Source organism: Chenopodium quinoa, unplaced genomic scaffold (assembly GCF_001683475.1).
Source record: "Chenopodium quinoa cultivar QQ74 unplaced genomic scaffold, ASM168347v1, whole genome shotgun sequence".
NCBI classification, from domain to species: Eukaryota; Viridiplantae; Streptophyta; class Magnoliopsida; order Caryophyllales; family Amaranthaceae; genus Chenopodium; species Chenopodium quinoa.
In genome coordinates this window covers 1,508,661-1,536,306 of record NW_018745403.1, presented here as the reverse complement: position 1 = coordinate 1,536,306, position 27,646 = coordinate 1,508,661, and the positions used below count along the sequence as shown (strand labels likewise).

At 35.8% G+C, this 27,646-nt stretch overlaps 3 protein-coding genes across 3 annotated transcripts; 1 reads left to right on the top strand and 2 right to left on the bottom strand.

The window, feature by feature from the left end:
- Positions 1-4,127: 4,127 nt before the first annotated feature.
- Positions 4,128-9,271, top strand: LOC110713025 (TORTIFOLIA1-like protein 4). The gene is made up of 5 exons (XM_021891492.1): positions 4,128-5,597; positions 5,710-5,821; positions 6,241-6,944; positions 7,163-7,611; positions 8,859-9,271. The coding sequence occupies exons 1-4, from the start codon at positions 4,773-4,775 to the stop codon at positions 7,601-7,603; spliced, it is 2,082 nt and encodes a 693-aa protein (XP_021747184.1). The 5' UTR covers positions 4,128-4,772; the 3' UTR covers positions 7,604-7,611; positions 8,859-9,271.
- Positions 9,272-17,821: 8,550 nt separating this feature from the next.
- LOC110713092 lies at positions 17,822-19,165 on the bottom strand. The gene has a single exon (XM_021891553.1). It carries the CDS (start codon positions 19,163-19,165, stop codon positions 17,822-17,824), a length of 1,344 nt encoding a protein of 447 aa, XP_021747245.1.
- A 453-nt stretch (positions 19,166-19,618) lies between these two features.
- Positions 19,619-20,674, bottom strand: LOC110713091. Its single transcript, XM_021891552.1, has one exon. The coding sequence runs from the start codon at positions 20,672-20,674 to the stop codon at positions 19,619-19,621; it is 1,056 nt and encodes a 351-aa protein (XP_021747244.1).
- Positions 20,675-27,646: the final 6,972 nt, after the last annotated feature.

The following is a 27,646-nucleotide window of genomic DNA, read 5'->3' as shown; positions in this document are numbered from 1 at the left end:
TTTCAGCTTTTCACCAAATACAATCTTAAACTAATATGACCTGATATTAATTAAACAGCTCATCATCTAAATTGGATTGAAAGAACTCAAAATGATTTACACCGTATTTATCAGCTTTACTCAAATTCAATCACATACTTTACTCTTAAGTATGTAGATGAGTGATATGAGAAAGGAGGCTGAAATTGAAAGTCTTGAAACTTTTCGTGGAAAATTACTAGAGTTGTCAGTTTCTAACCTGAATTGTTAAATCTGACTGTTTCGAACCGATTCGAAAAGGAACTGAATCGTTAAAAATCCGTTTTTTGGAAATCAAAAACCGACCCGACCTAATTTTTCCTAACCAGAAACTGACCTGAACCGAATTTGTGTGAACCGTTACTAACCCGACCTGTTATCAAGCCAAACCGTTAAATCCGAAACTGAAAACAACCCGAACCGATTACGTTTGAACCCGATAGTAACCCAACCCATTTTAAACCGAAAACCATTTAAACAAAGTAAAAATCCAATAAACCTGAACCGGTCCAACCCGTAACCCGTTGTGACCGAACCATTTATAACTCGTAACCCGTTATGACCGAACCGTTTCCAACTCGTAACGCGTGAGATCGAACTGTTTACGATCCGTAACCCGTTGAGATCGAACCATTTACGACCGGTAATCCGTTATGATTGAGTCATTTATAACCCGTAACCCAATATGTTTATGATCTGATCCGTTTCAACCCACTACTCGATAAACCCAACTTATTTATGACTTAACTTTATTATAACATGACCCGTTCCTACCCATTATCTGAATAACTCGACTCGATAATGATCCGACTCGATTTTAACCCAATATGACTTGGACTGGAACCCGCTTCAAATTGGGTAAACTCGTTTTCAAACCGACCAAGTTCAATCCAAACCGATTATGACTTGAACCAATAATGATCGGAACCCCGATTTCACCCGATCTGTTTTGAACCGAAACCCATTTTCAAACCGACCCAATTTAACTCAAACTGATTATGACCCGAATCGATTACACCCCAACCCGATTAGAACCCGAACTATTTTGAACCGAAACCCACTTTAAACTAGCTAAACTCGTTTTCAAACCGACCTGATTCAACCCAAACTGATTATGACCCGAACCAACAACAACCCGATCCGAATGGAAACCGCAATAAAAAAACCAAACCGAACTGACTCGATGATTTTCAAAACCAACCCAAACCGATCCACTAATCATTTTAACCCGTTATAAAGCGACTCATTATAACACGAAACTAATAAACTCAACCCAAAACCAAATTGTTTACCCGAATTGACACCCCTGAAAATTACATAAGAAGTATAAAATCACGATGTATTTTTCGCTTTATAGTACGGTTAAAACCGGGATTGAGAATATGATGATGATGGCATTGGCAGGGGAGGAAAACTGAGTAAGCAAGTACCTCTCAATTATAATGAATGAGAGACTTCTGAGGAGTCACTTGGTTTGCTGTTCCTTGGAACACTTTAATTTTACCCATATCTTTCTCACATGCTTTCACTCTAGATTTACGCCTTTTTTTTTTTTTTTTTTTTTTTTAACTTAGTTTACTCCATCGGTCCCTTAATAATAGTCTTTTATGGACAATTTTCATGGGAATTAAATAAAAAGTACATTGTAAAGGTAAATTTATATGAGATATGTCAAAAAATAGAAAGAAAAGGTAATAAAAGTACAGGGAAAAGCAAAATTTACATGGAAAAACTAAATTTATACAAATATTATTGCAAATTAGAGGGAATTTTGGTAAAAAAAAAATTAATATTAATAATTGTTAGAAAAAGCAAATGGAGTGAGTATTTTAATACTAAAATTTGACCAAAAAAGACTATCATTAAAGGATGGAGGGAGTATCTATTTAATCCACTTTTTAATCAATTTCAGGCATTTTACTTGAGTAATTAAAAAGTTCATTAGTATTGTGAGTATAATATGATAAGGTAATGTATGAGAAGCTTGTCAGCAAAGACATAGGCCATACATAACCACTTGTCCAGGTTTATCCTTGTGACATTACCAAAAAGTTGAGTCTTTGTAACGTCACGACACTTCCGGATGGTTGTTTCAAGATAACTACGGAGTAGGAATTATCTAGTAATCAATACTCCGTAATTTGGCTTAATTACTCTGTTAGACATTAAATTCAATGTACCAAGTATATGTGAAGTTACTGAAGTATATGACATAACACGATACGTAAACACTTTACGGGTCACACCGTGTGACAGGGGTTACCCAAGTTATTTTATCAGGGGTTATCCGAATTATTCAGTCAGGGGTTACTTGAGGGGTTCGGACAAGGGTGACTCAAGAGGTTCGAACAGAGGTTAATTGAGGGGTTACTCGAGTTACTCAGTCAAGGGTCACTCGCGTTACTCGGTAAGGGATTACTCGAGGGGTTAGTCGGTCATGGGTTACTCGATCAGGGGTTACTCGAGTTACTCAGTTAGGAGTTATTTAAGCAGTTCGGTCAGGGGTTACTCGAGTAATTCGGTCCGGGGTTACTCGGTTAGGGGTTACTTGAGGGGTCAGTCAGAGGTTACTTGAGGGGTTACTCAATCAGGGGTTACTCAAGAGGTTTGATCATGAATTACTCGAGGGGTTACTCGATCAGGGGTTACCCCGTCAGGAGTAACTCAAGTAACCCCTAACCGAGTAACTTGAGTAACCCCAACAGCTCGAGTAACCCCTAACCGGGTAACTGGAGTAACCCCGCCAACTGGAGTAACCCCTGACCGAGAAACTCGAGTGTCCCCTGCCGCACCGTACAGCAAGCCGCATACAAAAAATTGTGTTATAATTTTTTTGTTTTTTTAAAGCCAATCTTGCAATTACGCTATTTTTAAAGTACAAATTTGAGTAATAGACTTGAGGTACAAATATACGATCATTTGTACTTTTATTAGTCTATATACTACAATTATTCAATCCAATTTTTCATTTGCGTATGTTTTATTGTACTACTTTTTTGATCCATCTATTCTTTTGTTAACCAATTTAGAACAATTTAGGTTTTATAAGGATTGAATCATTTAGGAAACATTGTGATAAGAACCCAAGTGTTGGAGAGAAAATTCTTACACGCAAGACCTAAAACTATGTTTTTAGATCGAAATCTAAATTTAACTCGAAAAAAGCTCACCCATTCTGAAAATTTTATTTTATTTAGCAAGATTTTTTTTTTTTTTTTTTTTTTTTTTGGGGGGGGGGGTGGATTTTAACTTGGTTTGTTTTGGGTACACGTACCAATATACCATTATGTGTGCTTGAGGTCATTAGATAGTGGGTTGTTAGCAAGGGAGGGATTTGGTTCATTGTTTTATTTCTTATATGAAATAATCAATCTTTACTTATCAAAATTGGTTGTTATTGAATAGAATTAGTATTTATTGAATTGAATTGATGCATTCCGTACTGTATTATGATTGTTTTTAAAATACTATATATATGTGAAAATTTATACATAAGATTGAAATATACAGAGTACAAATTAATGACGAATTGACAATAATAGATTAATAGTTAGGGCAAATCACAAAATAAGTCGCTTGTTTGTTAAAGGTTTTTTACCATGTTTGGAAAAACGTAGTTGTCTAGGTGGTTGCTAGCTGTGTGGTATTGTAGTAGCTATTACTTGTGTTTGTAATGGTTAGCTCTCAACAAGCTGTTAGCAGTGAAGATTGATAATTGATTTATGAGTGTTTGGTAAAACATGAATGATACTATAATAACTTTTTTTTGAAAAACAAAATTAATTCATAAATAAAAAGTCATACGACATCTACAAAGAAATTTAAACCTAATAAATACGTGACAATTGAGTCAAATAAAAACATCCTTTCAGCAGAGCTACGATCATTGTTACTAATCGTTCATTCTTCTAACATTTTTTTATATCGCTGTGATTTATAACCTTTTTCGACGAGGGAGTCTATTAATTTGTTGTAGTCGTGCAGAAAATTTTTGTTTGATTCATCTGATTGTAATCGAATGATTAACCTCTTTTTCGATCACACACAAATCTTTACCCATGAAATAACTTTTACTATACAAAACTCAAAAAACAAAAACAAAACTAGAACAAAGCTAGCCCACAATAAGGGGCACTTACTACACTCAAACCCACTATAGGGGTACTTTATCTACAACAAGTGTAGTTTTATTGGATTCAATAACAAAAATATAAAAAAAAACTAAAAGGCTATTTTCGACTTAAGAAACACTTTTTGTGAAAAACCCTAGAGAGAAAAAATAAAGAGGGAGGCAGATAGTGATACTATAATAACTTCAAATAAAAGTAAATCTCTTTCAAAAACCCAAAAAAAAAAATTAAAAAAAAAATAAGGAAAAAAAAAAAGTAAATTAACGAATCAATTACTCCACAGTACAGTAAAATTTTAGTTCAGTAATATCAAATGGAAAAAAAATGTGTAGTTAAAAAAAAAGCACTAAATATTTAGCAACGGATACCACTAATACAAATCCTAATAAAAAATTAAGTATAATGTCCCACTTAAATCACTTTCTCAACGAGCTAAAAAAACCCCGCCTCGTAACTTAGAAAACGATACCTCCCTCCCACTTCTCCTTCCCCTTTCTCTCTCCTCTCTCTCTCTCTCTTTCTTCTTCCTTCTGAAACGTTTATAAACAAAATCCTCTGCAAATTTCACCTTTGAAAACACCTTCTTCTTCCTCCATTTGCCTCTCTCTTCCTTGATCAAATTCCATGAAAATGGCGTCATACCAAAAACCATCAAACACCCACGAACTCAGACAAAAAATCTTCACCTCCATTGACAAACTCTCAGACAGAGCAACCTTCACTCAAGCTTCTTCCGAACTAAATTACCTCGCTAAATCAATTTCCTTAGATTTTCTACCAACATTTTTGTCATGTATTCTCTCAATCGATTCTTCCTTGAAATCCCCTGTTCGTGTTCATTGTATTACTCTCCTATCTCTCCTAAATAACACCCATAAACATTTTCTCTCTCCTCATTTACCCAAGATCATCCCCTTTTTACTCCGTCGTTTAAGGGATTCCGACTCCTCTGTTCGCAATGCCTGTGTTTCCGCCGTCTCCGCGTTGTCCCCGTTAAACTACCCGCCTTTACTTGACGCAACTCTCGGGTCGATATCGATTGAACAAGATTTAAACGCGCAGATCGGGTGCTGCTTGTGCCTGAAGGCGGCCATTGATGCAGGCGGTCTCGAAGAGAAAGAAGTGATTGACCTGAGAAAAAGGGTATTGCCTAAAGCTATGAAGTTGCTCAAAGGAGACGGGTTTAAGGCGAAAGGAGCACTGTTAGGTGTGATTGAGAGTGTTGTTGGCGTTAAAGATGGCGTTGTTATTAATAATAGTAACAATGGTGGTAATTTAGTTGGCAATGTGGTAGGTGTTGCTGTTGAAATGTTGAGTTCCGACGATTGGATGGCTAGAAAATCTGCTGCCGAGCTTTTGCTTAAGATGGCGGTTGTCGTGGATGAGGACTCTGCCGCTGAGGTTAAGCGTTTTGTGGTCAATTCCTTGGACTCCAGGAGGTTCGATAAGGTAAAGTAAATCGAGTCGTAAAGGGCAGTAATGTAGACGAGATTTGTTTTTATTTGGTAGATTTGTTTTTTTAATTGTGTTCTAAAGTGTGTATTATGGTTGATTTTGACAGGTTAAGGTTACCCGTGAAATTATGAACCGGGCATTGGAGGCTTGGAGGGAGGTTCCTGGTGGTCCTGGGGAGGAAATCGCTTTATCTAGATCTAATTCATCAATTTCTAAAGGTATTAACTTTTTCTTATTTTGTTGACTATATTTTTCTGAGTTTTTATGCAAATTTCAGATTATATTTTGTTGCAACTTGCAAGTTTTTATTTGTCTGGATTAGGTGGTTTATAATTAATGTAAATCTCAAATATCATGCAAAATTTTTCAGATTGAGCTGTCTAATTACCTTTCATGAATTCCATGAAGCTTGTTTGTGATTCGATTTTATGTTTATTGTAAATGTTGTATGACTTATAATCAGGGGAATTTTATTTGTTTAAAAAATAAAATAAAAACTATGGAGATGTGGAACTGAAATTGAAGCATGAGCTATAGTTCAGCAATCAATTTTGTTTATCTTGGAGATTGAGATAATTAATGATGGGGATATTTTAACTAATTAATTTTTTATTTATCGATGTTGTCAATGGAGTAGAAAGTGGTGCAGCAGGTGGGGTTTCACCTCCTATCCCAAGGAGATGTTCATATGCTGGCACTGAAACTCCTAAATCAAAGAAAGCAATGGCAAAGTGTAGGTCATCTTTGTCTGATGGTCCAATTGCCACTATTTCACCTTCCATGTCCCCAAGCACTCAAGAGAGTATAGGACTTGAGACGCCGCAAAGGAAGGAAACACTCTCGAAAAGCAGATCATCCTTGTCCGATGACTCGACTATCACTGATTCTTCTTCGGTCTCAAAAAGTTCCCCTGATGCTGCCTTTGAAGCTGCTCAGTCCAAAAGAGCTGTGTCCAAGGGCAGGTCTTCTTTGCCTTTGAAGGCCAATGATAAGAAGTCGAGTTTGTACCAAAATGCTGAGCCTAAGAAATTGTCAAATTGGAAGGTTGAATTAGCTGCTCTTGCGGCTTCATCTGAAACGGTTGAATCAGATGTGAGCAGCAACTTTGTAAAGAAGTCCTTTGAAGGAAAGGTGGAAAAGGTGCCAAAGGTTGATGCTTTCAAACCTGGGTCTCGTGTTGTTCCTTTCTCCGAGGAAGATGAGCCTCGGAGGTTGGACTTTGATGGAGGAGGAAATGAAGAAGTTGGTGAAAGCAATGCAGACTCTGAGGACCTGTCTTTGATCAGAAAACAGCTTCTTCAGATAGAGAGACAGCAATCTGATATGATGGTTCTCATCCAGGTTTGTTGCATACTCTTTTCGTATTCCATTGTTAATATGAACTGGCTATTTTTTATTCTTGTATCTTTTTGAGTTGATTTACACCCGAATAACAGACACAGCTATTCATCCACAGTTATAATATGAATGAGAGTAGTGCAAAAAAATCAATGTAGTTTCTGCATTTTTAAATTGAAGATTGATAACTGACATCAACCTTCTGCTTTTGCAATATTCAGAGATTTATGGGTAATTCTCAAAGTGGGATTGACTCTTTGGAGACTCGAGTATCTGGCCTCGAGAGAGCATTGGATGAGATCTCCCATGATTTAGCTGTGCAAAGCGGAAGAATTGCCAACAATGACTCAGCAGGAAGCACTTGCTGTCCTAGTACAGAATTCCTGAGTCCGAAATTCTGGAGAAGAACAGAAGGAAGGTCGTCCTCTATTCCAAAGTCATCTTGTTCAGGAAGTATGCCTAATAGAGGTGTTAGTCTAGAAGCTGCTCCACAGATGGATAGTTTTAAGCATCACGAGCAGAACGAAGGCTTTTACCGGGAGTCATGGGGAAGTGTCAAAGGCATTGGCCAAACTGCCCAGAGAGGAAGAAACTGCAGTCCCAGAAGCTTTGATTCAGCTTCCACTGCTGCTTGTTTTAATTCAGTGGTTCGAGGAGCATAAGACTACAGGTAAATTTAATTCGCTTTCTACTCAATTAGTCTGCAATTTTGTCAATTCTTTCGCCTTGGCCATCATATCTTTTGCTGTAGTTAGTTGATACAGGCATTTAGCATTTCATAGATGCTTCTTAATGTTAACCATTACTTTTTAATGAGTCACTCACTATGTGGTAGTAGGTACTAGGTAGATATCAAATCCGACTCGAAATTGGTAAAAACCCATACCTTACTTGATACGGAGTATTACATAATATGATAATAGGATTCAAAATTGACCTGATTTGACCTGAGTTGATATTGGCAATGGCTGCGATTATGGCCCAACCCGAGATAACATAAACAGACCTTGATCCGAACAACCCTTTAGCCACTTCTACTTGATATACACAGTTTGTTTTTCATTCTACAACCTGCTGAATGATTAATGATCATTGTTCTAGAAATGATTTTACACCAACTTCCTGTTTCTACTTTTCCATCATAGGATCTTTTTCTTACTTTACTTGACAGTGAATCCTCAAGCTATAATTTGCCTTTTCCCCTTTTTTCTTCTCATAGTATAGTAAGATTACATTGATTTAATATGGCCACCAAATATGTCAAATAACATATTTCACACTTGAATTATTGAGTATGCTAGAATTTTGGAATATTCATATCTATGTCAGTCAAGCCATTTAATCTGACCAATATATTACAGGTGGGATGGGATTTTGTTGCTGACTTAACCGTTGATTTTATCTAATTAATAGTATGGGCCCTTTAAAAACTGTCGGTCCTTCCCTATTTATGTCTATCTTCTACTATATTAAACTCAATGGTAAAGTTTAGGGAAAATAGTTTTACAAAGTAATAAAGCTGTGAATATAAGGGCTAATGAATTCATGGATTGTGAATGAATGAATACTAATCATTGGATACGAGTATTTTTTTTTTTTTTTTTTTTTTTTGCTGTTCAATTCTGTTTGATAATCAACTGGTCATGAGTAACATAAAGTATAAAGATGAATTACATCCAAAGTGTTCTTTCTTTTTACGGGCGCATCCAAAGCTACTTGCATCTACAATTAGATGCTGTATGCCCACTAGCTCTAATAGACTACTACTATAGAAGTAAAGAACTATTGTTTTAATTAGAATCCAATGATTATCTTGTAATGACTATCTTTTGCAACATTTTTATACTATAATTGCTTTTATTATATTAGAATCCATCATCAGCAACTTTTTGCTTATCATCTAATTATTTTATACAGCAATTGCAATGGATGAAGTTTAAAGCACTTTTAAGATAAGATCCTCAAGCTTCAGCTACTAGCATTCGACATGGGATTGTCTTTGATGACCGTGACTACTACTGAAGCTTGTATATTACTTGGTTCATTTGACCTTGAGTCCTTGACAAAAGGGATGTATCATGTATTTAACTCCGAAATGTGTCATCATCAATTTGAACATCCACATTGTATTAGGCGTGACGATTCATTTCGCAGTTAGGCTGGTGTTGACAGCCGGTGATGATCACCATTCACGTTTGCTGTGATCTTTGAGAGCTTGTGCTTGATTTATTTCGGATTTGTTTGTTGTTGTGGAGGGGTATATATATGATGATGTTTGTACAGGAGAAAAAGAATGAGAAGATAAAATCTTGCCGTTGCTATTATTCATATTATTCTTGTACTCTTTGGCCTTCAAGAGTTTAGCTTGCTCTAAGTCTGTGACATACGAGTATTATTCGGTGCACCGGTAACACTGATTCCAAATTAAGACAAGAACAATAAAACGTACATTGAGAACAGCTAGAATCAATACTTTGTAAAGAACAAAACGCAGAGTATGTTATTGGCAGGGTACAAAAATATACACATGTTAAGTCAGCCAAACGCCTTGAAGGGGCTCTCCATAGACAAGGATATGCTCAAAAAAAAGGGTAGACTAGTTATCAATTTTAGTTCATCTCAAAATAATACACATACGGAGTATATTAGACTAGTGAAACCCTTAAGATCTTAATTTATCAAGGAAATTCAAACGAAACCATAATGTTGAGACAAAAAAGCCGTATAAAATTCGAGTAGTTATGTTACTTATTTTCATCAAATCGTCCATTAATAAACTGCAATAGAGGGAATAGTAAGTTGGCTTACGGAATAACTTATTGGTGAATTGTTGATGTGTGACTTTATGTGATAAATATGACTACACAATTTTTTTAATTTTTTTTAAAAGAAAAAATTAAAACCTATAAACTCTAAAGTGAGCCAGAACTAGCTAGACTCAAGAATTAAGAGTTTAAGACACATCCAGCAACTAGAATTATTAGATCATATTTTCAGAATAAGATGCACAAACAAGTGATAAAGGAATCAATTACGAATCCTCATAATATTTGGAAATTATATTGGACCAACTACAAAGTGAAAGGTGGTGGTTCGAAAAATTATTCCACATATTCAGTAGACATTTTGTTGGTGAGCCAATGCATATTACACAGCATATTGCATTAATGCGTTAGTTCAGCAAAAAACAAGTTTATGAGCTGGTTAGTTGCGTAGATTAAAGGTTATATTAACGTAACGAAACACTAATTTGGATAGTCTTTTGAGCATAATTAGTTATGTTAAATTTATAGAGAATATATGAAATAGAGTTTGGAACTTTATTTACCAAAAAAAGTTGATTAGTTGGACAACTTACAAATCCAAACGAGGTCTATTGTCTATACATAGGTTAGTTCTTGGGATTTGTTAAACATCGCCCACAAATTACTACATAAAGCCCACAAAATTCACTTGGTTTCCCAAAATTGCCCTTGACCTTAAAAAAAAAACACTCACACTCTCATCACTCACACTCTCATCACTCACACTCTCATTGCTCATCTTCTTTCAACCTCTCTAAAAAAAAAAAATTCAAAATAACGGCAATGTCGAGGCGGCAAGGCAAGGAAGTGGCGGGGGGCGGCGGAGGGAAGGATGTCCCAAGGAGGAAAGGTATATTTTATTTAAGAAAAAAAAGGGGGGAAAACCGCCGTGAACGCGGTGGGGCGCCCTGGCTGGACGCCCAGCCAGCGGTGGTGGCGCCAGATGCAGACGCCGCCACCAGTTGGCTGGACGCCACAGCCACGATTGTGGCGTTTATTCTAGGCGCCGCCATTTTTTATTTTTATTTTTTTTTTAAATTTTTTTAAAAAATTGTTTTTAATTTTTTTTTTTTTTTTTTTTTGTAATATAATTTTGAATTGTTTTTATATTTTGTTGTTTATTTTTATAAATTTTTTCAATTTCGTTGTATTTTTTCTACGTTTATATTTTGTTTACAATTATTTGTATGTTTTTAGTTTATTTGATTTGCGATGATGATTATTTATCGTATAAATTTTTGTATGTTTATATATTTTAAAATTTTGTGTAGGGTCGTCATGGTGCGGGGAAGAATATAGAGCTTCTTAGTAGAAGTTATTCAGTGGAGAGGTCGGGGCATAGACATGTCAGATCCCGTGGTATTTCGGCCTCAGTTCGTAGAGAACGGATCCACCGTCGGGATGAGGATGCCGATGACGATGATGATGCTGAGGAGGGTGACCAGGAGGAGGGGCAGGAGGAGGGCGCAGATGAGGATGAGGATTTGGACGATGGCAGTGGACCGTATGATGATTACGGTCCATTCAGTCAGAGGGTTGATGACATGTACGAGACGCATATGGTGGAGGTGCGTAAGGGTAGGGGTGGTAGGTTTGTTAGTAGATCTGGCACATCATCTGCGTCCACTGTATCTGGGGCAAGCAGGAAACGGTCGAGGGCCGGTAATGATTCTTGGGTTGTTAGGAGTGAGGTGCCCGGTGGGCCTGTGGTACAAGGATAATAAGCTTGACTATGCACTCCCAGGCCGAAATGCATGACTGCGCATTTGTAAATGTTTGCAACGGAAAACAGATCTAGGGGCGCGTCAAAATAATGATTTTCGCCGCAAGGTCCACCTCCCCACCGGATACGCCGCAGAGCGCCATCCAAGTCATCCTGGTACACATGACGATAAACATTTCGGTTAGAGGCAATTTCGCTGTACATCAGCTCACGCACCAAACCGTAGTTGTCTTCGCCCATTTGAAAAACATCAGCCACGACCCGAAATCCGCAGTTACCATCTCCGATTACATCATTCCACCCTTCCAAGTACGACATGATGATCGCAGGTATCCTTTCCTTGTACGGAAACTGATCAACATCGTTTCTTCCTATTCACCAAATAATTAATTATAGACAGTTAAGAAGGCAGGAGTAACACTTTAAAACTATGTGCAATAAAAACAACCAAAACGTACCAGTTCTCAGGGGCATATTCACAGACGATGAAGATTGACTACGACTAGATGACGATGTCCGACCACGAGAACGACCACGACCAAGACCACGGATATACTCAAACACACTCCTGTTCCGCCGTTGTCGACCTCGAGGACGGTCAACTCCTTCGGGTTCCTCATAATCTAAGTTAGACGGGTGGAACATGTCATGAAGCACATGAGTAGCGTCACGAATAATAGAAGGATGGCTGGAGGACACTCGGTCGTACATCGAACGGAACTGCTCCAACTCTTCCTGTTCACGGTCGGCCGTTTGATTGTCTGCATGCTCACCAATAACAAGCGTCCTCCAGAATGAATGGACCTGATCAACATGTAACGACGCCCTTTCTTCTGTAATAACGCGATGAATGGTGCATGCGCAAGGTAATCCATGAGTTACTGAAATAGTACACCCACACCGAGTATACACTTCGTCAGCCAAGTCCCTCACCCTGTTCAGCTCAGTGAGAATCAACCCCAAGCAGTAGTGCGACACACGACCATGGAGAATCTTAAATATAAAATGGCTATACATCGTACCATGTCGTCGTCTGGAGTCCTCTAGAGAGTTCCTGATGTCGTTCTTCTGAGTTTCAATTGACTTGTTCAGTCTAGCGAACAGTGTATCCAAAGCAGCGGTCGATGAATCAATCCAGTCCTTGGTAGCTCTATGAGCGCTCTCAACTCTACATGTTGTAGTGTTCCCAAAATGAAGTACCTGGTTTGTCCAATATTTGACAAACTTTTCCCTGTGAGGGACCCATTGATGCATCACATAGTCCACCAGTGCCGGACACCACTGGTACGAATCCCTGAAGTTAGCCAATGCTCGCTCATACGCTTCCTCTGTGGTAGCCTGTAGGATCTTCCGCCACTTACCATTCACCAATCTCTCTGCCATTTCCAAATTCTTCTTGAAAAGGTTGTAGGCTTTCACTTTCACGCAGTTGTTGATGTGCCATGTGCACAATAAGTGGTTCGATTCGGGAAACAGCTCTGCTATGGGGGCAAAGAGACCTCCCTCACAGTCGCTGACGATGGCTGCTGGATGAACATTAGGCCCGATGTAGTTTCTCAGCTTCTCCAAAACCCAATAATAACTTGGAGCCGTCTCATCCCTGATGATTGCATGACCAATCAGAAAGTTCTGGTTCGTTGGAGCCATCCCAACCATCTCAACCAGAGGGAACTTGTACTTGTTTGTCTTGTACGTTGAGTCGATCAAAATCACAAATGGCCAAGACTTGATCATATCAGCACAATCAGGATGCACAAGGAAAAGATGAGTCACCTCCGCTGTATCTTCATCAGAATCAAACCAGAACAGGTAACCACGTGATTGTGCCTGGTGTAGCAGCTGCTGTATAGGGTTCCTTCCCTCTGACCGTTCAAACCTGAGTTGTTGTCTGACGTTGTAGATGTGTCTTCGGTTTGGATGGTCTTCTGGAAATTTCTCTAACATAGATGCTAATATTTTAGCAGGCTTCACTTGAGCATCACTCATTTCTTTCACAACTAGTTTCGCAGCAGGACTTAAGCCGCTCAGTTGTCGATGACCCTCTTCATATACTATCATCTCATGGTTGTGATACCCCCATTTAGAGTAACCTATCACTTCCCAACCGTCACGACTCCGTAGTTGTCGAACCTTTACTCTGAACTCACACCCACAACCTTTCCGCTTTGTGTCAAACCGAGTGGCTGTACGAAAATCTCTTTCTTCTCTTTTGCGATAACGGTCACATCTCAAAATGCGATCCATTCTACCATCCCGTTGAGATTTGTGAGTTGCTACTACCAAGCAAAATCCAGCTGCAATTGCAACCTGTTTTGCCCAATCAATCGCCTGTTGAGCTTCTTCGAATGGACCATCATGTCCAAATATCCCACTGTAATCATTTCCGTCTCCACCATATTCCTGCATCAATTATATATTACAATAAATACATTTAACGGATAATACATTTAATTTCTATATTTCCACATAATTAACACAAAAAAAAACATAATTATATATAATCAAACTTAATTTTTATAAAAACCCAATTCGAATTTTCAAACTAAATTTAAAAATATACCATTTCGAATTTTCAAATTTAATTTAAAAAAAACCTTTTTCGAATTTTCAAATTTAATTTACAAAAAACCCATTTCGAATTTTTTTAAAAAATCATTTTCGATTTTTTTTTTTTTACAAAAAAATTAAATAAAAAACAACAACAAAATCAAAAAAGAAAAAAAAAATTAATTATTAAAGGTGGCGTCTGCCAGGGCTGCCACAGCCACTGGACTGGCGCCTGGCAGGGCCGCCTCACCCAGTGGAGTGGCGTCTGCCCAGGACGCCAGTCTGGTGGTCTGGGCGTCTGGGCTGGACGCTACTCTGGTGGTCTGGGCGTCTGGGCTGGACGCCACTCTGGTGGTTCTGGCGTCCGGCTTGGACGTCCAGGCTACGGTTTTGGCGTCCACCCTAGGCGCCGGAGCCACTCCGACGGTAAACCGTGAATTTTAACGGTGACTTACCTCGTTTTCCGTCGACGACGACGTACCTCCGGCGTCCCCCGCATCTCCGGCCTGCCATCCGGTCTCCCCCGGCGAGCCAGTACGGCTCCACATTTTTTACACCGAGATTATTTCAATTTTAGAAAAAGGGCATAATGGTCAAATCATAACATATTTGTGGGCTTTATATGGTAAATTGCGGGCGATGTTTAGCGTTTCACTAGTTCTTTAGTGTTACATGGTGGTATATACTAGTATTTGATTTCTTCTTTATTTCAGACTTTCAGTGAAGGGCACATCATATTATGTGATTCAATAAGCTCATGTTTAAATTATGTGTAATTTCTTGGTATAGAAAGATTGTCGTATGTTAACTCCAAGTAAAAATCACGAGATTAAGTCTCACATAAAAAAAAAATATCAAGCATATGCTCACTATGATTAATAATTGAGGGGATTTTTGTTAGGATAAAAATGAAACTTCTATCAAGTAAGGGCATTAGTATTGTAGAGTAACTTCTATGAATTTCGGATTAAAAAAATAAAAAAATAAAAAAAACAATTTACCAATCTAGATAGGTGGTGTGTGTAGAGCTGGGCATGCATTAAAAAAAGTCCTTTCTCCTTAGGGATAGACCTAGAGCAAAAGATTGAATGGGATATGTGAGGTTGGTGGGTCGTGCTGGCTCGCGAGCGGCACAGGCACGACACGACATTGGCCCGGCAGCAACACGGTACGATGACCGAAGAGTGGGTCGTGGGATGTGCCGTGAACAAATTTGGAAATTTCGGCACGAGCCCGCGGGCGGCATGCCAATTCGGCCTGCTAGCACAGCACGGTTAAAGTCCTTTCTCCTTAGGGATAGACCTAGAGCAAAAGATTGAATGGGATATGTGAGGTTGGTGGGTCGTGCTGGCTCGCGAGCGGCACAGGCACGACACGACATTGGCCCGGCAGCAACACGGTACGATGACCGAAGAGTGGGTCGTGGGATGTGCCGTGAACAAATTTGGAAATTTCGGCACGAGCCCGCGGGCGGCATGCCAATTCGGCCTGCTAGCACAGCACGGTTAAAGCGGCTACTTTCCAACGGTAATATGCGCCAACAGCTATAAAACGACTAGTTTTTTCCATTTCTACTGACTAGTTTCTATTCCTAACGACTACTTAATCTAATTCCCTATAAATGTATCACTTCATCATCCAATTTTTTCCACAATTCATTCATCAACTCATCTATTCTCTTATTTTCTTATTATATGCATTGTTGCTTTTTGCTAAATAATAATAAAGATATATAATAATAAAAATTAAAATTAATTATAATAATAAAAATAACATAAATAATAATAAAAATAAGAATAATAAAAAGAACTATAATAATTTAATAATAAATAAACATAGACATAAATTAGTAAAATTATTTAAATAATATATCAATTAAAAAAAATTATGGGCTGCTCGGTGCCCGGCCCAGCACGCCAGACACGTGGGTTGTGCCATGCCGTGGGCTGGAGTGTGCCAATTGGTGACCCGACACGGCACGGTCCGCCAGGATTCAGACACAGCACGGCACGACCTACCACCAGGCACAGCAAGGCATGGCCCGCGGCAGCCCGTCATGGCACGATGCCCAGCTCTAGGTGTGTGTGATCTTAATGGAACACCAAAAATCCTAGTAACTTCTTTGTACATACGTTGATTAGACTTTTATTTTCTGGGAAATGGCCTATTGGTCTATAACTGTTAGGTGATCTTGCAATTTACAAACTTCCTTCACGCATGAGCTAAGTAAGCTAGCTTTTGACTAAAAACTTATCAAAAATAACACTCCATTCACTATATGAGCATTGAGCCTAACCTATGAGCTTAGACTAACCTTACCTTGGCTGTTCCTCGGCAACACTTTTATTGTCGTGCGTCCCATGTATATTTTTGTGTAACTAAAAACATATGTTAAATAGAATATTGTTCTAGCGCTTTTCGGTGATGGGGATGAAGAGGCGATATTCAGAAATCTTTATGTTTTTGTGGATTTCTTTTAGCTTGATAGGAGATGATATCCAAAATTTGGAATCGAATTCCGTCAAAATAATATCTTTGCATCTTGTTAAAAAAAAAAAAAAAAAAAAAAAAACATAATATCTTTGCAGCTCTATTTACACCTATTTCCCAATATTCCCGTCATATTACAATGACGTTTTTTCAATAAATCTGGGCTTTACAAATCTAATGTTGGACTGAATCTTAGTCCACTTTCCTTCTACTGTGATCTTGGGCTCAATTTTTCTTGAGAACTTCCAAGTTCCAACTAGTTGATGAAGAGATGGGGTGTTAAAATTATCCCTTTAGAAAAAAAATGGATCATGGAAATCTACTTCCTGGGCTGGCCTTTTGTACTGTAAAAGATACTGGGCTTGGTGGGCCGATACTTTCATTCTTACAAGAGCGTTTAACACAATCAGAGCCGTTAGAGCTTAGAAGCATTTCACTAATATCAAACTTCTGTTACTGCAACAAAAATTAGTAAGCACAATGAGAATACCCCATCTTCTTACTCCCATCTGCCCTGAATCCTCTCCTTCCTTTCCTGTCTTTGACGCATACAATATTCTTCGATTTAGCACACGGTCTTCACATTCGACACATACACGGTTTTAAAATTTGATGCGTACAACACTCTCCGACTTAGCACAAAAGCAATGTAATCACCTTCTTAAGATATATTCATGCAATCACAAGTTTTCACTAACACCACAAAATTGATTTTATACAGCCTCCAAAATCCGAAGGACTTTAAACAACGTAGCACAATGTAAGACCACTCTCAATGGTGAGCAAAAAAAATGCTCACACACTCTCTCTCTACCCACTTTCTCTCTCAACAAATCAATTTTGCTCATGGGCAAATTTTTTCCACATTTCCTCTCCCAATGGTGAGCAAAAAAAATGCTCACCCACCACTATCTCTCTCTTACTTTTTCAATACCCCACCATAACTTTCTCTCTCCTACACAACACTTCTTTATTTATTTATTTCATTTATATTTTAACAATGTTACTCCAAATAAATAAAAACTAGTTTAAATTTGTGTAACTTATTTTTTTTATTTTTGTCTTTTTTATTGTTAAAATTTGTCGTAAAATTAAGTACGTTATATAAAAAAATTGTAAAAAAAACTCATAATTTGTTAAATGTTTTTATTTATTTTAAAAGCGGTACAATACTAGAGAACAATTACATTTGCAACGTCATGCGCAATTAAACATAGGAAATAAAATAAACACAACAACTAAAAATTAACTCCGCTGCGTACGTAAAAGTGGCTACGCCATAGTACTTGGCTTTATTTAAGTCGTCTAATTTCTCCCTAATTACGTGGCCCGTATCGTTGCCAAATATGTTCGACTAAATCACGTTTCAGAGATAGATGAATTTCTCTGTCACGGAGGGAAGCTTTTCGCTGTAGAAATGCGTTGAAGTCAAAGTTTGTAGGTCGGCCTACGTTGAATTCAAACGGTGGCGTTGTAGATGTTGATGCTGGTGTTGATTCTTGTTGTTCTTCTTCGTAGAAGGCTCTTAGAACTTCGGCTCGAGTGTAGTTGTGGCGCTCATCTTCAACAATCATGTTGTGCATAATGATACATGCTTTCATTATGTCTCGCAGTATGTCCTCATCGTACGCCAGTGACGGTTTTCGTATTATTGCAAATCGAGCTTGCAAAACACCGAATGCTCTTTCAACGTCCTTTCGAGCAGCAGCCTGGTGGTCAGCGAACAATTTATCTTTTTGAAGTTGAGGGGTTGTGATACCCTGAACAAAAGTTGCCCACTTCGGATAAATACCGTCGGCTAAGTAATATGCCATGTTGTATTCATGGCCGTTAACGGTAAAATTTACCGGAGGAGCTCGACCATGCAGAACCTCATCGAACACTGGGGAACGGTATAAGACATTTAGGTCATTACAAGATCCAGGAATCCCAAAGAAGGAATGCCATATCCATAAATCCTGATCTGCAACGGCTTCCAGTATTAGCGTTGCTTTCTTGTTCCTACCGGCGTACTGCGCTTTCCATGCCGTTGGACAGTTCTTCCATTCCCAATGCATGCAATCAATGCTGCCTATCATGCCTGGAAAACCACGCAGTTCATTTTGATGCAGTATTCTGGCCAATTCATCAGTTGTAGGGTTTCGCATGTACTCGGTTCCGAACTGCGCAATGACACCAGTACAAAAACGTTGAAGGGCAACTCGAGCGGTTGACTCACTGATCCGAACGTATTCATCCACGGCGTCCGCAGCCATGCCATAGCCTAACATTCTTATCGCCGCTGTACATTTTTGCAGAGGTGATAAACCTAACCTTCCAGCTGCATCCCTACGCTGCTGGAAGTAAACATCACCTTCAACGACCTTGTTCATTATACGTACAAACAAAGGTCGTTGCATACGAAATCTTCTTCTAAATTGGGTGGTGTTGTACACAGGATTATCGGAAAAGTAATCATTAAACAACCTGGCATGTCCAATTTCCCTATCTCTTCTATTCGTACCCCCTCTAGGTTTTTTTGAAGAGTGTTGGGATTGTGTTTGGGGCATGAGGACAGATGGGGGTTGGTATGTGAAGAGTTCATCAACAAGTTGGTCATATTCTTCAGTATTTGAAGAAGATGATCTTGAACTTGAGCTTGATGATGGTCTGGAATACATCTCGTATTAATATAGTTACTTGATGAAGGGGTGTGGTTGTGGATATGTGCCATGTCTACTATATATAGCAAAAATATCAAATGAATATGCGGTTACAAAACTGAATGACCACACCAAGTACAGGAATCAAATTTTCAACCACGGAATAGGTATACTATGCTAGTTGACAGTGACAAGTCTTGAGTGCAATAATGTCGGTATCAATGACACAAAGGTAAAGCATTCTGATAAAGTGAATATAGGAAAACGTGGCTGTACAGTGACAAAGATTTAAAGCAATTATGTCGGTATGACTGGAAACTTAAATCAACTTGTTAAACAACTTGTCATTCAATATTGGAAAATCAGAATACAAGTGTACATCTTACATTGAGATTAACCACACCACTAATACAACTTCAAAATAAAAGACTAAATTACGCTTAACAAATAAAAGACTACAACCAATCATGCTTAAAGGCCTTGTAATTTACCCAGTAAAAAATTCTTGTACGACTCTTCTTCAGATGTGAGTGGCGTAGGAGAATTCTTCAGAGCTTGCAACATATCAAACCAGGTTTTCATCTTATGAAAGTCAAGTTCCTCCCTTTTCCTCTGTTCCTTGTCTTTTTCAATTTTGATCCTCTCTTCTTTCAGTATGGCTTCCCTCTCGCGAACTAAAGCGAATTCCTTCATTCGTTCGCTAAGCTCAGACGAACCACTTTCTGTTGGTACTGCTTTCCCTATACGCTTCGCCTTTGCCTTCTTGACACCCTCGGGTCGCTGTAAACCGCCAGATGAAAAACCATCTGTAGGGGTATCCGCCTCTACATCACCTCTGGACCTCTTCCCACTTCCAGCACTACCTTCTTCCTCATCATCACAAGCGGCTTTTCTTTCCTTCAAGGACATTGACCATCTTAGCTTTGGTCTCCACTTTGGGTCCTTGTTAAGCATTTCAACCGCGTGAGGAAAAGTGAAATTGCGACCTTGGGCGACATGAAAAAGCTTCGCCGCACTTTTCATACGATCAGCTTCATTGTAACCACTCCCTCCCTCCGGAAGTCTACCTGCTTCATCATAGCAAGATATCCATTGCAGTGTGTCCGCTGCCAACCTTCTCCAATGCGACGTCAGACTCTTAATAGGCCTTGGCGGAATTATATGCGGCTTCTGCGTATGCAAAGTTTGGTATGCTTCGTGTACATTGCGCCATAGGGTAGTTGCTTTTTGGCTTGTACTTTTAATAGCATCCTCGCTAATCTGCAAGTACAACCCAATTAGAGCTTCATCTTCCGCCACAGACCAAACACGGGTAGCTCGTGCAGGAACCTGGTTGGGTTCCAACAAGCGAACTGGTGGAGGAGGATACTGCGGCGTCTCTGGTACGCTTTCCTCTTCGCTCTCATCGAACATTGTGTTACTACCAAGATCAGTTTCAGGTGTACGATCTTCATTCGCAAGGTTTTGTAGGGGAACCTCAGTGGGTGTCTGATGCAGTGGAGGTGGTTGGGACGACATATTGCCCATTCTTTGCAAGAACAATTGAAACTCGGGATTAGTTAGGAAATCATCACTATAACCGAAAATTGTTGACGGAAATTTGGGTTGTTTGGATCCATTCAAAGATTCTGCATCAAAAAATCACATATGTACTACTTATTAAACAAATTAATTTGATAACAAAAATAACAAAAATATCAACAACTTTATAGCAACAAAAATAACATATATACTACTTATTAAACAAATTAATTTGATAACAAAAATAACAAAAATATCAACAACTTTATAGCAACAAAAATAACATATGTACTACTTATTAAACAAATTAATTTGATAACAAAAATAACAAAAATATCAACAACTTTATAGCAACAAAAATAACATATATACTACTTATTAAACAAATTAATTTGATAACAAAAATAACAAAAATATCAACAACTTTATAGCAACAAAAATAACATATATACTACTTATTAAACAAATTAATTTGATAACAAAAATAACAAAAATATCAACAACTTTATAGCAACAAAAATAACATATATACTACTTATTAAACAAATTAATTTGATAACAAAAATAACAAAAATATCAACAGCTTTATAGCAACAAAAATAACATATAATAACAAAAATAACATATATACATTACATGCCATACAATATTTAATTTTTCTCCACAAAATAACATATATACTAATTTTAACACATAACTACATGTACATAATAAAACCAAACATATAGTAATTTTATTATGTAACTACATTTATATATAGCAACAAAAATTAGCCAATAATTGCAATTTCATTTCGTGGCCTTCAATTTTTGTTTTCCATAAACTTACATATATACTAATTTTATTAAGTAAATACTAAAATACGTTTATATATAGCAACAAAAATTTACCATTAATTGCAACAACACTTTAATAACTACAAATATAGAAATTTATGGACAAAATATAAACAACTTTGTTAATAATTACATATTGCAAAAAATTACATGGCCTACAATTTTTTTTTTTTTTTTAAAAAATCACATATATACTACTTATATTGTAAAACTGATAATAAAAATTAATTTTTTTTTTTTACCTCAATATGGATTAATTGCAACAACAATATTCTTCTACAAATTTCAAATACTTTTAAGAAAATAAAATTTTGGAGGATTTTTAAGTGTTTACGAAATTATATCAAAATGCATGTCTATTTATAGAGAATTTAATTTTATGGCCGTTGGTATTTTTTTTTTTTTTTACAAAATATTTTTTTCAGAAATTACAAAATACAAAACTAACCGTTGTAAAACGGCTAGTTCAACCTGATTGGCTACTGCTGCACACCTGCCACGCGTCTCATCCCCATTCACCAACCTCCTGCACGCGTCAGCCACCTATATTTTTTTTTTTGGCTACTCAAAACGACGCGTTTTGAGGATTGCCTTTGAGGAAGCTTCATCAAAACGCGTCGTTTTGATGGGGAAGGCAGCAGAATTTTTTAAGTGGGTCTGACGCGTGTGGGGCCCACCTCTACTACTGTTCATCCGAAAAAAAGCTCAAGTTTTGAGCTTTTTGATAAATGCTCATGAGCATTTCTTTCCCATTTTGATTTTCCTCACTATTGTGACTAGTGAGTATTTTTTTACACCATAAAAATGCTCATGAGCATAAAAAACTCTCACCATTGAGAGTGCTCTAACAACATATGGGCCCCATTGTACCATCCTCAAGCGAGGACACTAAGTTTGGCCCATCTCCAACTGGGCCAATGTTATCCGATAGATGCATATTTTTAGATGCACCCTTGTGCATCTAAACTAGATGCACCACTCATCAAATACCCCCTTTTATACATCAAACACACATATATACTATGGTACTACTGGTATATATTACTTCATCTCCTTCCTTCAATATTCTTTCTATTTTATTTATTTTCTTATCTCTTAATTTTTACATAAATTTTTCTCTTTTTTCCAAATTCTTTACTTAATTCTTAATTTTTGGTTGAAATTTTCTCTCTCCACTGTATTTGGTATTATCTTCTTCTTTTAAGATTTTCTCTCTCCTCCATTTTTTTATTTTCGTTGATTCGTGATGGATTTAATTGGAATCTTGAAAAGATTGTTGATATAAGTTAGTTTATGTTATTGATTAGTAATTTGGTTTAATTGGTTATATTTTCTGAATTTGTGATTGATATTGCATATATAATTTTAGGGTAATTTGCCAATTTGTAATAGGGGATGAGCACAAATTGATTGTAGTACTTTTTCACTTCACTTTTTTTTCCTATAATAATTTTAATCAAAATTTTCATCAAAATTTCGATCATAATTTTCATCAAAATTTATTCTCCTTTGTTTTTCCTCTTTCGTTCTTCATTTTCTCTCTCCTTTGTTTTCTTTATTTTTCTCTTTTGTTTCACTTTTTTCGATTGATTTTGTTGCTTGCTATGGAATTAGTTGTTATTCCTTAAGAGATCGTCAATGTAGGTTAGTGTTTTGTTTTGTTGATTGTAATTAGTTTTTTTTTTAGGTTATATTCAATGGTAATTGTATGTTGTTTAATTTCTGTCAATTTGATCTATATATGAATTTCGATTTTTTTTTTTTTGTGTGGAGATTTTGTAATGAATTTTGATCAATTTGATTAGGTTTGTGAACATGCAATTCATATGAATTGAATTTACGGCCTTTAATTATGAACATAAGAAAATTAAAGAAATAAAAAATAAAATGAATATGAAACATACGCATTATAAGTATTAAAAATATGAACATATGCACTAAAAATATGAATATATGCATTTTATAAAATGAACATACGCATTCAAAATATGAACATATATATTGGTTCATTTTTTGAATGTGTATGAACATAATTAAGCATTTTAGAAGGTGAACAAATATATATAATAAATATGAACATAAGTATTTAAGAATGAAAGTGAACATATGCATAAAAAATATGAACATATGCAATTTAGAAAGTGAACATAAGCATTCAAAATATGAATATAAGCATAAACAGACAAAATGAAAACATTTTATGAACATTAAGAATATTTATTTATCATATGAACAACAAATAATAATATTATGAACATTTCAAAACATTATGAACATAAGGTATCCGTTTGATTTCACTAATTTTTTTTTAACAATTTCAATAAAAATTTCAAACAGCAAAATATCGAACAATATTCAAACAAAATTAAGTGATATTCATATAAAATCAAACAAAATTAAGTGAAATTTACATAAATTTATCTTTTTTGGGAGAATCCGTTTGATTTTCATCTCATCTCAAATATCCATGGTTGTTTTGGAGGAGAGAGAGTGAATTGTGTTTGATTGTAAGAGAGAGAAAACCAAAGAGAGGAGTAATAAATTTCAGAAATTTAAGTTTGAGAGTGACGATTTTTTTTTTAAAAAAAAAAAATAACTGTTGGAAGTGACGGTTTTGTATAAATGACAATTGGGTGGGCTGCATTTTAAAGATATGTTCAGTTTTTTGAGTGGGCTTGTTTTGGTTTGGCGCTTTTTTCATGGGCGCGTTTGAAATTGGGCTTGTGGGCTGGTGTTGCAGCTAGAATAGTTGCACAAGGGTGCAGCTTAGACCAATTGTACAATAGAATGGACCTAATGTACCACCATTATGTCAGGGCTACCAGTTAGGCTCATCTTTAATGGGGCCAATTTTCCATAGAAGGCGTACTCTATTTAGTTTCTACTCCGAATTACGGAATAAATGGTTAATTTGCCTAACAATTCCAACACATATTATTAAAAAAATGTAATCATATGGGATTTTGTTGGATACTTTATCACGTACAATTTAAAAATGTCTTAAATTTTATTAATAGTCGGAATTGTACATTATCAAGTGTAAAAATGGCAAAGGTACAATATTATCACAATTACAAGTGTGAAAACGACAAAGGTACAATTACAATTATGCCATCATTCCTTAAAAATACAGAAGGGCGATTTAAAAATATGTGATGAATAAAATGTTGAAGCTTAAACTAAAAACAAACATAAATTGATATTAACTTCTAGCCTACTAAAATTATTAAGATGATATAGATACAAATTATACTACTCGTCATAAGAGAGGGTACTTATAAGACCGTATTTTAGTTGTAAATTGAATTTGGCTTATTCTTATCAATCAACTCTTATAAGATCATATATATTTGAACTTATTTTTATTCAAAAAAAAAAAATAAACTTGTTTTTCTTGAATTTATCTAATGAGATTTTTTTAACTCTTATCAAAATTTATTTTTCTTGAAATAAGTAGAAAAAAGATCAGTTGTAAAGAGCCTTAATGAGTAGTGATACAACTCCATCTATGAGTTGAGTTACCCTATCACGAGTAAGGACTATTAAAGAAATAAGAAGGAGATGCCAACGAAGAATTGAAGGAGAAGAGGAAAAGAAACACGTGTTTCTAACTTTCAATATTTTGACCATGTCATAATATTGTGTATGTGCTAGCCATCAAGCTAGAAGTAATAATCATTTTGTTAGATCATTAAACTTCATGTATGTTATCAAAACAAAGTCAAAAAAAAAAAAAAAAAAAAAAAAAAAAAAAAAAAAAAAAAAAAAAGCTCTTTATACCTTTCATTTGATCACTTTATCTCTTTTATTCATTATAAATGGTAGCTCCAACAAACATAAAAACTTTGGAAGAAAATTAAGAAACATTAGCAAAACAACATAGCCATTCTTCCCTTGCCTTTCAAGCAACTCCTCATTTACCTCAGACGACCCTCGAAGAAAAGGTATTATTTGTCGGCAACTGTTTTTATTTTTTAATTTTAACCAATAAATTGAAGTAAAAAATAAATAATAGTCGTATTTTTGTACTACATAATTTCGTATAATATACGCTTCAATTTATATTGGAGCATCGATGTTTGGAGCTCATCATTAGCAATCAATCACATGTGACAGCAAATAACATGAACTATAGCATATACGAAATTCTTCAATTTGAGTACTACTAAAGCTAATAAAATATTCTTTTTATATTTTAATAGTTGGCAAATTTATTTATTGATGAGTAATTTTTTTACACAACTATGTACTATGTACTCCGTATTTGGTATTGACTTCTATAGTTTTTATTATTTGGTTTTGGTGTGCATGTAGTGGGACATGTTATTCAATTGAGTAAATGGTTCTCCAACAAGGAAACAATTATAAGTTTGATGAAAACGAAGACTAATTCTTTTTGCCTTGCTTTTTAAAACAAAATTTAATTCCTTAATGAAAGTCATTAGATAATAAATTGAGTCATGTTATGTGACACATCTTACGCAAATATAGCTGATATATACGACTATTCGAAGAGACAGATTAAGGACATTTAACAGCCACATTGATGATATTTATTATCTGATTCAATTGATTGTATTAGAAAATTTGATGATTGTTGTGATCATGTTATCAACAAATGAATTTTAGGCTTTTAATAAGATCTCTTATCCTAGAAATTCTTTTAAACAAGTCTCCCACAAAGAGAGAAGGACACATTACTCTTTCTTTGAAGGTAGTACCTTGCAAAAAAAAAAAAATGAAAGATGTGTGGCTTTCAATAGATCACAATCAATAATGAAAACAAACTTATTAAAATTCACTAAATAGAGAGAGGCTAAGGTTTGAAACAAAAGAAGGAGGAAGGGAGGGCTGGACAAAAAGAACACAAATCAATTACTCTTTCATTTTTATTTAGTTGCATCACTGTAGTTTTCACGGACTTCTAAACAATTTTTGGAGTAAAGAGAAAAAATAAATAGGGTCCATGTGATAGGAGAGAGATAGAGAAAATTTTAAAAGGAAAGTGACGCAACTAATTTTAAACTTCCGTTTTAAAAAAGTGTCGTTTTAAGAAAGTGATGCAATTGAAAAAACAGAGGAAATACAATTAAACATATGTATTTTAAAGTTTAGCTCGTTTCATATTTACAAAAGTAGTATCTGCGTTGAAAATTAACCATCACATTGAGCTCGACAATAATGTCTACATCTTCGTCTAATTGGTACTATTCCTCCTTTGTCAATAACAATTTCATTTGCTTCACGATATTGAAATAGTAGTAGCAAATATTAGAGCACATCCAAGAACGTTAATGACAAAACGATAAAAATTAATTAAAATGATCGACCCTCGAATATTAATGTAACTAGAGAGGACGTAATTGCATAAAAATGACAGATAGAGCACAATTATTAATCAAGTTGTCACAAAAGGCCGCCACATTATAAGCAAAGGAGGCTACTTTACAAGTTAGTCTCTAAATTGTGGGTTCCATTTTGTCCATTCAATAGGTACCAATAATTTCAAACGTGTCCTAATCTTCTAGTAATCACAACCTAATAATTTTATTATTTTTATTTTAGGAAATATATGCCTTTTTTTTTAGTAGTATTTTTTTTGCTTAATAGTGAAATTGTATACGGACTCGTATTATTCTAGTCAGAAAATGAGGTTTCTAGAACAATACAAATGTGATATTAATTGGGAAAGATTAAATTATACTTCGTGTATTACTAGACTTTTATCTTTGTTATCACAGTAATTTGGTGGGATTTATTTTTTATTTTTTATTTTAATTATTTTTTTTTGGGTGAGATGTGGGGTTAAAAGGTAGTTATCCATATTCTTAACCAAAAAATAAAAATAAAAATAATCCATATACGTAGAAGTATTTGATATAAAAGTTTTACTCAACATCTGGATATCTTTGATGGATTACATCTAATTTATTGGTAAGACTAGTAATATGCACAAATGATGACCATTTATAAAAGTTTAGGATAAATTTTTGGGTTAAATGTTGAATACGGTCATATAATCTCTTTTGATAATGCAGGATATTTAGACATACTGAATTGAAATTATATTTTATTGAATTGAAATTATTTTTAATGAAATGACAGTATTTTTACCAAAACTAAAATTATTTTTCCTAATTAA

What these genes read in the sequence shown, in the direction of transcription:
- LOC110713091 (XM_021891552.1), bottom strand. Translation starts at nt 20,674, where the DNA reads ATGGGCAATATGTCGTCCCAACCACCTCCACTGCATCAGACACCCACT.
- LOC110713025 (XM_021891492.1), top strand. Translation starts at nt 4,773, where the DNA reads ATGAAAATGGCGTCATACCAAAAACCATCAAACACCCACGAACTCAGA. An exon ending in ACTCCAGGAGGTTCGATAAG is followed by an intron (nt 5,598 to 5,709) that starts GTAAAGTAAATC and finishes TGATTTTGACAG; the next exon opens with GTTAAGGTTACCCGTGAAAT. An exon ending in ATATGATGGTTCTCATCCAG is followed by an intron (nt 6,945 to 7,162) that starts GTTTGTTGCATA and finishes TGCAATATTCAG; the next exon opens with AGATTTATGGGTAATTCTCA.
- LOC110713092 (XM_021891553.1), bottom strand. Translation starts at nt 19,165, where the DNA reads ATGTATTCCAGACCATCATCAAGCTCAAGTTCAAGATCATCTTCTTCA.